Raw genomic sequence first — 11,953 nt, 5'->3', positions numbered from 1 at the left:
ACATTCAAGACTCAATATTCCACGACCCCCTTGACGGCGTGAGATGTACAGTCGCGGAACGGAAGACTTAAGATGCATGCTTTTGTTCATGTGCATAACCTTATATATATATATATATATCTTTGTATCCCTGAGTGTATCCCTTACAGTCACATCTGTCTAGTTTTTTCTATCTATGGTGTTCACAACTGTATATCTTTCTCTATCACTGACTTTATCCCTTGTGGTCCCGTGGGCCTATCTTTTTCTATCTTTATTGTTCACAAATGCCTATCTTTATCTATCCCAGACTACCAACTATCAACGATATAACATTTTAATTTCTATCCATTTGAATCCACTCAAAAATGTAGTATTCTTATAAGTTTCGAAAATAATAATATATTTCGAATTTCAAACTCCCGCAAAATACTATTCAACCAAAAGGGTTTATTTACCTCACAACGAAATTCCCTATCTTTATGACTTACTAGTCCAAGTTCGAACTCTGCACACTAGGTACAGTCTTAAGGCTAAAATGTGAACGATTTTTAATGATTATATAATTAATTTAATGATTATATTAATCACGTCTCCAAATTATTTATATTTTCTGTTTGAAACAAATTTACATTATTTTTATTTTTAAATTGAAAAAGAGACCGACCTGTTCGGGTAGTACTCAGGTGTTGGGCTTAATGTCTCTGTTTAAATATTTTTTTCATTTAGAATTATGGGAAGAATAATTTGCACAAGCAGACCATTTCATGTAATATCAAAAAACTCAATGCATTTTCGATCATGCGCTATTTTATGTTTTTCTATATTGCATAAGATGGTTTGTTTATGTAAATTATTCTTCCTGTAAATCTAAATTAAAAAATATATTATAATTTGCATGGTATGTGTGGAGGAGCGGGGTGGAGGGGTTGCCGGAATAGAGCTGTAGTTTGTTCTATGTTCACTACATGGCGCTACTTCGTTACTTTACTAATTTTAAATTCTTTAACATGGGACTGTACTACTACGCAATGTGGAACTCTGCAAAGGCGTCTAATGACCTCTCAGTTAGGCCTCCATTCCATGCACCAGAACGATCGGATCTCAGAATGGCCGGAATGAAGCGTTGACCAATCAGAAAATTTCCGCGGAAACAGTGCCTTGTTCTCGAGCCGAAGTAAGCCGCAGATGAAATTTGCTATAGTGTGTGCCATATTTGTTGTGAGCGTTTTTTTTCCAAAGTGTTTACCAGTTGAGGTTAAAAATATAATAAATTATGAACATAATGAGCAGTGTTGATGAATTAAGGGAACATGATATAAGTATCAATTTTACGTACAGCCTTATAGACGTTTTTTGCGTTTTTTAATGAAAAGTTTTATTTGAGGCTTTAATATTATGTATAATGCATACACCGGCTTATATATTTAACAATGTTTCGTTTGCGAGAATTGAATAATTTATAATATTTGTCTGGACGTAAAAGAGGAGGGAGAATAAAAAAGAATTTTTTTAATTTTTAATTATATTTTATATAGTTCCACATTAAATTATTTGCAATATATATGCGTAACATGCATACAATTAATAATTTTGATTCAAAATTTATAATAATTTTGCAGATATACTTGGCATTTATCATATTTTAAATAATTGTATACTTAATTTCGCGCCAATAAGCATTCCGTTCATTTCAAAAGTTGTCAAACACATGCACTGGATGACCGTAGCCCGGAACACAAATCGCATAGCACCTTCGACAAGACGAAAAAGTTCCTTCTTGCCAAACATGATCTGTGATTGGTGTTCCGGTCATTCTGGGTTACGGTCATTCCGGTGTATGTGTTTGATAACTTCGGAAATGAGCGGAACGCTTATTGGCGCGAAATTAAGTACACAAGTATTTAAAATACAAGAAATGCTAAGTATATCTGCAATATTATTATAAATTTTGAATCAAAATTGTTAATTGTATGCATCTTACGAATATATAGGGTGGACACGGTGGCGCTTACATACATGGCGAGTTAAATGCTACCCCACTTGCACAACAGCAGGGAAGAAGCTATTATACAGGGGTATTTTCATATTTCGCGACTTTAAAGTTTCATTCGGATCGGCCATTCGGTCAAGTCCGTGCATCTTCGAATCAAGTTTATGATAGTATCCATGGTTGCGTTCGAAACTTCAAACGGGTATAAGTGTCAAAACAATATAGGTTATGTTATATAGTAATTAAAAATAATAAAAGTGTTTAATTAATAATGAAGTAAGACATGTGAACTTAGAAGTAAACGTCATTTTTTTCTGTGTTAATAACATTATAGAATGGCTGCTGAGGGACAAATACTATAAAATAGTAATAATATTCAGCGCTTCCAGTGGGCGAAGAGTGAATGGTGTTTAACGCTTATTTTTACTGCATAAAAAAGGTATGTTATGAATAGACAGGATATGTTTCAAATAAAGTGAATGAAATATTACATGCGTAAACTTTAAATTGACATTGCCTACATTTTCTGACAGGGACTAGGGCAAACAGGTGAATCTAGACATAATCGTTTGAAGTTTCGAACGCAACCATGGAAACTATGATAAACATCATCCGAAGATGCACGGCTTTGGCTGAATGACCGATCCGAACGCAACTTTAAAAGCGCGAAATATGAAAATATCCCTATATAATGGCTTCTCCTCTGCTATTGTGCAATTCGGGTAGCATTCAACTCGCCATATATGTAAGCCCCAGCGTGTCCACCCTATATATTGCAAATAATGTAATGTGGAACTATACAAAATATAATTAAGATTTTTTTTTTATTCTCCCTTCCTTTTTTACATCCAGACAAATATTATAAATTATTCTATTTTCGCAAATAAAGCATTGTTAACGATATAAGCCGGTGTATGTGTTATACATAATCTTTAAGCATAAAAAAAACTTTTCATATAAAAAACGCAAAAATAAATGTATAAGACTGTACGTAAAATTGATACTTATATCATGTTCCCTTAATTAATCAACACTGATCATTATGTTAATAATTATTATTTTTTATAACCTCAAGTGGTAAACACTTTTGAAAACAAAAAACACTCACAACAAAAGTGACACACACTTGAGTAAATTTCATCTGCGGCTAACTTCGGCTCGTGAACGAGACACTGTTTCCGCGGAAATTTTCTGATTGGTCAATGCTTCATTCCGGCCATTCTGAGATCCGGTCGTTCTAGAGATTTTAGATTTAAAAAGTGCATTTATTTATCACATATTGTTACATAAGAAACATGTTTACATTGTAGTTATTTTGTAGTATCCATCCTAATTAGGAATAAGCCTACTTTACGCAATCAGAGTATCAATGGTAGTATTTTTCATGTAAACTGCAAAGCACAATGCTTGACACTTGAATATTTTCTAGGCAAAAAACTTATAAAAACCTAATTAGTATAAAAACGTAATTAGTAATAAAAACCTAATTAGTAATAAAAACCTAATTAGCCGGTCGTTCTAGTGCATGGACTGGAGGCCTTATAGACGGTACAAATTGTTTCACTTGTGTCTGACTTTACAGTCAGCCACCTACTGGGAACCTGCCAGTACTAAGTCAGGGATGAACGTCAACTAGCGCGCGCCTCGTTAATGATAGACGTGGATAAGCGGAGGATTTTTTGGATAGACCGACTAGTATTCAAGAAGATAGGGCTATCTCATATTTAAAAAAATATATAAATAGATTCACTCAGATAGAAAGACTGGGATTCAAGAAGATAGGGCTATCTTTTCTTTTAAAAAAATATAGAAATGGATTCACTTGAATAGGAAAATAGGGATTAAAAAAGATAGACAAAAATTTAGATTGCCCAACGGATTGAAAAGGATATAGCTGGATAAGTTGCGGGTTCATTTAGTTAGAATGACTGAGGTTCAAGGAGATAGGGCTATCTTATATCTCAGAAAAGATAGAAATGGATTCACTTGGATAGGAAACTAGGGATTAAAAAAGATAGACGAAATTTCAGATTGACCAACGGATAGAAAAGGATAGAGGTGGATAAGCTGTGGATTAATTTAGATATAAATACTGAGATTCGCGAAGATAGGGCTATCTTATATTTCTGAAAAAATTGAAATGGATTCACTTCGATAGGAAAATAGGAATTAAAAAAGTAAGACGAAATCTTAGATTGCCTAACGGATAGAAAAGGATAGCGGGAAATAAGCTGTGGATTTATTTAGACAGAACGAATGGGATTCAAGAACATAAGGCTATCTTAGATTTTAGAAAAGATAGAAAAAGATTCAATGAGATAAGAAGATAGGGTTTGGAAAAGAATGACAAGATTTTGGATTGCCTAACGGATAGAAAAAGATAGGTGTGGAGAAGCGAAGGATTCATTTGGAAAGACACACTAGAATAGAGATTGGGAGTGGAAGGAAAAGGATACATGTGGATAAGTGTCGGATAGACATGGATAGGAAGATTGTGATTCAAAAGAATAGAGGGGATTGTAGATTGGAAGAAAGATAGAAAATGATCGAAGGGATCAAGATGGATACATCGGTTCTTTCCATTTCAATCTTAAAGATAGAAAATGAATTAAACAGATAGAGACTCTATCCATTTAGTTGCAGCAGGGATAACCTCACATTTTTGTATTTCTGGTAAGGGCATTCGTAGGATTTTTTCTCCAATGCAAATATTTTTTATTAAAAAATAATGTCAACTAAACTGAAACAAAGAAAACACAAAAATATTTCGGGCTTCCATCAATTCCTTGGTATGATATTAATTTTAAACGTATACCAGTAATTAAAAATAATCAAACTCATACAAGTGTAGCGCAATGGGAACGGGAAGCGCAGAACGTAAAGTCCCATATACGCGTAATTTACATCGTGTAAGAAACTAGGCATGTAAAATACCTAGTAATTTACAAGCAATGTACCGCTTTCAATTAATAAAGTTACTTTTGTTATAAACCCTGACCAATGTCTCTCACCACTAATTCTAAAGCGGATGTAGGCCGCTTCTCATTTATGTACATACTAAATAACTAATTTCTAAAGTGTTGAATTTAAAGTTACTGTACGGGAAATTCAGAAAGTCACTGACTTCTCAAACAGCCCTCGTAGGTTAATTTTGAGCAATATGATTGGTTAAGCAATAAACGAAATTTATGATATTTGTTAATAAGCTTATTAGTTAATAAGTTTTCAATTCAGGCGAAATTTTAGCTTCCAGAATGTTCCAACTTAAGTAAAATATTGCACCAATCAATTAAAACTATTGCAGTTGATTTGAATAAAATGTACTGAAAAAATTCCCATAAACACGAACCGTTTATTCTTTAATTTTCATGTTTTAAGTCCGATAACAAATCATTGGAATCGTTATAATTCACAGGTTTCGCATATTATATTTTTAAATTGTTAAATCTTAAATTTAAAAAATGTTATATTCCGTATTTTAGTCCTCATTAGATACAAAGGACTCCCGCTGGCCAGGCTCGGCGGCAGCAATTCGGCTTAGTGGCGGAACCATAAATAGGTAGCTGGGAAATAATTGTCATCTGGCAAGATAAAAATAGGGGAATATAAGACTAACTGTGATCCCTGCATCAGGTTAAATTAATTAAAAAAGAGTACCTGGAACAAATTTTAGAGATTACATTTTTAAATAATTCACCTCAATAAGTGGAGCCATGTTTACAATAATGTAAATCAATGCAAGTAAAGATTTTCCAATCGCTTCAGCCAAGACTTTAATTAGAGATATAAAAGAAAATTCAGTTGGAGGTGTGCCATTAGATTCTTGATAAGTGGCAATGAAATCTCTAAAATTCGAGAGCAAATTTGGTTCTCCTGTTTTGAGATCTGAACTTTCTGAATGAAGTTCTCCTAAAAGGCACAAACTAATTAATTATATTCAAATTTAAAGAAAAATAATAATGAAACTAAATGAAGATGTCCGAAAAATTCATTTTCGAAATTTCCTGATTTTTCTCTGCCTAACTTTTTTTTCGTCAATAAATATTTAAAGGCAAAAACTCTAATGTTATAAGATTTTCAAGTTAAATTCAAAAGAATTCAAATAAATTCAGAAAAATGTTTAAAGTCCAAAAAATTCCACTTATTTCAGTAAAATTGGATTGAATTATCAAAAATGGTCAAAACTTTGATGACAAGCAAATTTTATTTTTTAATTTTATTTAATTCCTTGATTCATTTGAAATTTGTAAAGCTAATGAAAATTCCCTGCAATTTTTTAAAATAACATAACATTTTTGGAATCCTTTCGAATCTCTTCAAATTATTGAAGTCTACTAAAAATTCCTTAGAATCTTTTAAACATGCCTTAAAATATTTTTAAATACCCAAAAATATTCAAAATCCTTAAAAAATTTTTTTAATCACTTGCATTTTTTTTAAACCGGTTCAAAGCTCCTTGGAATCTTTAAAAATACCATAAAGCTTTTAGAATTCTTCTGGAATCCCTTTGAATCATTGGAACATATTAAAAATTGTTTGGAATATTTTTAAATGCCCTAAAATATTAAATATTCTTAAACATTTCTTTAATCTCTTGTATCTTTTTAAAGGTGTTAAAAATGCATTGGAATCTTTGAAAATACACTAAAATATTTCAAATCTTTTGAAATTTTTAAAAATTTATTTGACATATTTAAAGCTTTTGAAAATTCAATGACGTTTTTTAAAATAACATACAATTTTTAGAATCCTTTGGAATCCCCTCAAATTATTGAAATCTATTAAAAATTATTTGCGATATTTTAAAATCCCTTAATATATTAAAAACCCTTTAAAATCTTTTTAAATCCATTGTTTTTTTAAGCTGTTGAAAATTCTTTGGGATTTTTAAAAACACAAAAAACTATTTTGAATCCTTTGAAATTTCTTCAATTTATTGAAATCAAAAATGTTTAGAATCCTTTTGAATCCCTTAAAATTATTGAAATCTAATAAAAGAATCCTTGGAATCTTCTTAAATACTGCAAAATATTGAAAATGTTTTGCAATTATTCGAAATCCCTTAAAAATGTTTAAAGATCTTGAAAATGACTTGGACTCTTTGAAAATATTACCCTTAAAATATTTCAAATTCTTTGAAAACCCATTTTAGCTTGCTTCAAAATCAACTAAGAAAGTTATTGAAATCTTTTTAAATTCCCTAAAATATTTGAATTCGTTTGAAACCTTTTGAAATTTGTAAGCCTGTTGAAAATTCCTTAGCATTTAAAAAAAACCCTAAAATCTTTTTAAAAAATTTGAAACGCCTTAAATTATTGCAATCAATTGAGAATGTTTTGAAATATTTTAAAATACCCTAACATATTTCAAATGCTTTGAATTCTATTTGTATACCTAACCATTTTTCAAAGTTCTAAACATGCCTTGGAATCTTTTGAAATACATAAAATCTTTCAAATAATATGGAATACCATACAATTATATAAATCTACTAATAATTCCTAGAAATCTTTTAATCTGTCCCAATATATTTGAAATCCTTTAAAATTCCCTTAAACATTTAAAATCCTTTAAATTTTTTAAAGCTCTTAACAATCCCTTGAAATTTTTAAAAATATCGTTAAATCTTTAAAATCCTTTAGAATGCCTTAAATCATTAAAATATAATAAAACTCCTTAAATCTATTTAAAATTCCCTGAAATATTGCAAATACTTCGAAACCCCTTCAGACTTTTGTAATCTCCTAAAAATTCATTGGAAGTTTTTAAAAATAATTATTAAAATATATTTAAAATGCCTTGAAATATTTGAAAATACACCAAAATAATTAAAAATTTTTTAAATCTTTTGAAATTTGTAAAGCTGTGAAGAATTACCTGGAATTTTTATGATCTTTGGAATCCCCTGAAATTATTGAAAACTATTCAAAATTCCTTCGAATCTTTTAAAATTCTCTAAACTATTTCAAATTCTCTAAAGTCTTTTGAAATCCCTTAGAATCATTTTAAAATGTTGAAAATTTCGTGGACTTTTAAAAATACCATAAAACCTCTAGAATTCTTTTGGAATCCCTTCAAATAATTAAAAACTGTCAAAAAGTCTTAAAATCTTTTAAAAATGCCTTGGAATATTATAAAATATCCTCACATATTTCAAATCCTTTGAAATCTCTTAGTGATTAAAATCTATTATAAATTGCTTAAAATCTTTTTAAAATGCTTCAGAACATTATAAAATACCCTAAAATATTTAAAATATTTTGAAATATCCTCAAACTATTTCAATCAGTTTAAAATTTCCTAGAATATTTAGTATCATTTAAAATAGTTTGAAATGCCTTGCAAATTTGTAAAGCGGTTGAAAATTTTCTGGAATTTTCAAAAAAATACGATAAAACCTTTAGAATTCTTTTTGAATCTCTTCAAATTATTTAAATCTATTAAAGAATGTTTCGAATATTTTAAAATATCCTAAAATATTTAATATCCTTTGAAATATTTTTCAATCTTTTGTATCTTTCTAAAGCTGTTAAAAGTTCCTTGGAATCTTTAAAAATACCATAAAATCTTGAGAAACCTTTGAAATCATTACAAATGTTTGAAATCTATTAAAAATTTCTTGAAATCTTTTAAAAATGCCTTGAAATATTTTTAAATGCCCTCAAATATTTCAAGTCCTTTGAAATCCCTTCCAATTATTGAAATTAGTTTAAAATTCCCTAAAATATTTAAAATCCTTTAAAATATTTTGAAATCCTTTGAAACTTTTTACAGCTTTTGAAAATGCCTTGTAATCTTTGAAAATATGTGACATTAAATTCCTTGGAAGTTTTAAAAATACTCTCAAAAACTTTGAAATCTTTCGAAAACCACTTCAAATTATTGAAATTTATTTAAAATGCCTTAAATCTTTTAAAATTCCCTTAAATATTTCAAAATCATTTCAACTCTTTTAAAATTGCTAGAAACTTTTTAAAGCGCTTGACAATCCGTTGAAATTTTTAAAAATATTGTAAAGTCTTCAAAACCTTTTGGAATACTTTCAAATTATTAAAATATACTTAAAAATTTCTTTGAAGCTATAAAAATACTCTAAAATATTATGAAATCTTTCAAAACTCCCTTCAAATTATTGAAATCTAATAGAAATTCTTCGAATGCATTTGAAATTCCATTGAATATTTCAAATCCTTGAAACTCTTCTAAAATTCCTAAAAACCTTTTAAATCTCCTGATAATCCCTTGAAATTTTAAAAAATATCGTGAAATTTTCCAAATTCTTCGGAATGCCTTAAAATTATTAAAATATACTAGAAATTTCTTGGAATCTTTTAAAATACCCTATCATATTTCAAATATTTTGAAACCCCCATCAAATTATGGAAATTTATTAAGAATTCCTTGAAATCTTTTAACATTCCCTTAAATATTTCAAATCCTTGAAGCTCTATAAAAATTCCTAGAAAATTTTTAAAGCTCCTGAAAATCCTTTGAAACTTTTAAAAATATCGTAAAATCTTCAAAATCCTTTGAAATTCCTTAAAATTACTCAAATATACCAAAAATTCCTTGGGATGTTTTAAAATACCCTGAAATATTTCCAATCATTTGAAATCATTTAAAGGATTTTTAATCTCCTGAAAATTCTTTGGAAGTTTTAAAAATACTCTAAAATCTTTTGAAACACCCTTCAAATGATTAAAATCTCTTAAAAATTCCTTGCAATCTTTTAAATATCCCTTAAATATTTCATATCCTTGAAACTCTTTTGAAATTCCTAGAAACGTTTTCAAGCGCTTGACAATTCCTTGGATTTTTTTAAAATATCGTAAATCTTTATTCCTTTGGAATACTTTCAAACTATTAAAATATTCTAAAAAATTCCTTTGAAGCTTTAAAAGTGATCTAAATTATTATTAAATCTTTCGAAACCCCCTTCAAATTATTGAAATCTAATCAAAATTCCTTGAATTCTTTTTAAATTCCCTTAAATATTTCAAATCCTTGAAACTCTTTTGAAATTCCTAGAAACTTTTTAAAGCTGCTGACAATCCCTTGAAACTTTTAAAAGTACTCTTAAAATATTTTGAAATCTTTCGAAACCCCCTTCAAAATATTGAAATCTAATAAAAACTCCTTGAATTCATTTAAAATTCTCTCAAATATTTCAAATCCTTCAAACTCTTAGAATTCCTGGAAACTTTTATAATCTCTTAACAAATGTCTTGGAATTTTTCAAGATATCGTGAAATCTTCCAAATCCTTAAGAAAACGTTAAAATTAATAATATATACTACAAATTCCTTGGAATCATTTAAAATACCCCGAAATATTTCCAATATTTTAAAATCACTTAAAGAATTTTTAATCTCCTGAAAATTCCTTGGAAGTTTTAAAAATACTCTAAAATATTTTGAAATATTTGGAAACACCCTTGAAATTATTGAAATCCATTAAAAATTCTTTGAAATCTTTTAAAATACCCTGAAGGATTTCAAAATAATTTAAGAAGTTAGTAAAGATCTTTAAAAAAACGGCCATCCTTTAAATTTTTCAATTTCCTTACCTATAATCGAATCCGGAAATCGATCTTTCCAATAGGCTTGAAACTTCGAATTAGGCATGCTATAAAGATTTCTACGTTTCCAAGTAGTTTTCGCCTCTTCATTTTCATTTGGAATACAAGTCAAGTTAAACTTGTTATCCCCGTACCAATCGCCCGAAGTATCAGGTTCCTGATTCGAGGAATTCAAAATGTTTGTCTCGGCCATTTCGATCTCATTTTCTTCTTCGCTAATTTGAACCTGATCCATCGAGAGAGAACTATTTTTGACCTTTTTAATTTTCAAGCCAAAAAGAATGGTATCAATAAACTCTTATTTATGAAATATTGAGAAAATTTAAAGCAATTTAAAAAATGAATCAAATAACCTTACATTGGAATTTGGAAATTGATTTTGATTTTCACTTTCCGAATTTGGACTCCCTTCCAGAGACGCCATCGAATTTTTCTATTGTAATGAAAATTTGCTGAAAAAAAAAACTTTTAAAATAAAGCTTTTGTAGAGAAAAGATGTACTTTCTCGAAATTAAGAATGGCACAATGCTCTGTCAATATTAAAACAACTGAGCCTCGAGTAACTCAATTTAATTTTTTTTTTAAATTATGTTCAAATGTTGAAGATTTACATTTTATTATACACGATATATACAATTAAATTTTATTTCATAAAGTTATCTACATAATTAAATTAAGATATATTTACAGAGAATACTAAAAAATTCTAAGTTTGAATAATTTTAAATTCGAGTTTAAATCAACTGGAATTAAATATTCAAAAATTTTACAGTGAATATTTTAAATAAAGACTTTTTGGAAAACAGACGAAATTTCAAAACACACCTTTATAAAATAGTTGGCCAATTTCGAATTTATAATGCATTAAAATTTGGAAACCGCCTCTAATTTTTTAAGCATTCCCAAAATTTTAAAAGCACTTCATTTAGATTTGAAATTAATTACATTTCTTTTTAAAATTTCCATGTCCTGAATCAGAATTTCCTGTTTCAAATCAGTCATGATTTTTTCTTTTTCAATTACTTGTATCAAATCAAAATGGTATTTCCGTTGAAAAATTTATTTTTGCAAGTGAGAATTATAATTCTTTTCGAAATTGACATCTTCCAAGTCAGAATTATAATTTTTTTTATTCCGATCGGAAACAAGATTTCCGATCGGAAACAAGAAATTTGTAAGACGAATGACAATTTTTACTTGAAAGAGGGAATCTTGAAAAATTCCGAATTAGAGTAATGAATATTTAAAAGAATTTAAATTTTGACTTGGAAGAGGCAACTTTCTAGAAGAAGAATAATTTTCAGTTCGTTCAGGGAATTTTCCAAAATAATTATAATTGTTTGATATGCTTGGATTAAAAAAAAGAATAATAAAGTAAAATTCTGACTTGGACCAGTGAATTT

General features: G+C 28.6%; 1 protein-coding gene across 3 annotated transcripts in view; it reads right to left on the bottom strand.

The window, feature by feature from the left end:
• The window catches only part of LOC117172920, a 21,340-nt gene extending 10,269 nt beyond the window's left edge, over positions 1–11,071 (bottom strand). For 2 of the 3 annotated variants that reach the window (XR_004467075.1, XM_033361212.1), the window contains exons 1-3: positions 10,909–11,071; positions 10,539–10,806; positions 5,670–5,881 (exon numbers count right to left, since the gene is read on the bottom strand). Coding sequence is in view for 2 of the 3 variants with exons in the window: in XM_033361212.1 (XP_033217103.1) it covers positions 5,670–5,881; positions 10,539–10,806; positions 10,909–10,974 (546 nt within the window). In the remaining variant the exon portion in view is untranslated. Of the gene's footprint in view, positions 1–5,347; positions 5,554–5,669; positions 5,882–10,538; positions 10,807–10,908 lie in introns of those variants that run through there. The other variant, XM_033361213.1, reaches the window with a different exon arrangement.
• Positions 11,072–11,953: the final 882 nt, after the last annotated feature.

This window comes from Belonocnema kinseyi, chromosome 5 (assembly GCF_010883055.1).
Source record: "Belonocnema kinseyi isolate 2016_QV_RU_SX_M_011 chromosome 5, B_treatae_v1, whole genome shotgun sequence".
Lineage (NCBI taxonomy): Eukaryota > Metazoa > Arthropoda > Insecta > Hymenoptera > Cynipidae > Belonocnema > Belonocnema kinseyi.
The sequence above is the reverse complement of the archived record's forward strand: the minus strand, read 5'-3'. Positions and strand labels throughout refer to the sequence as shown.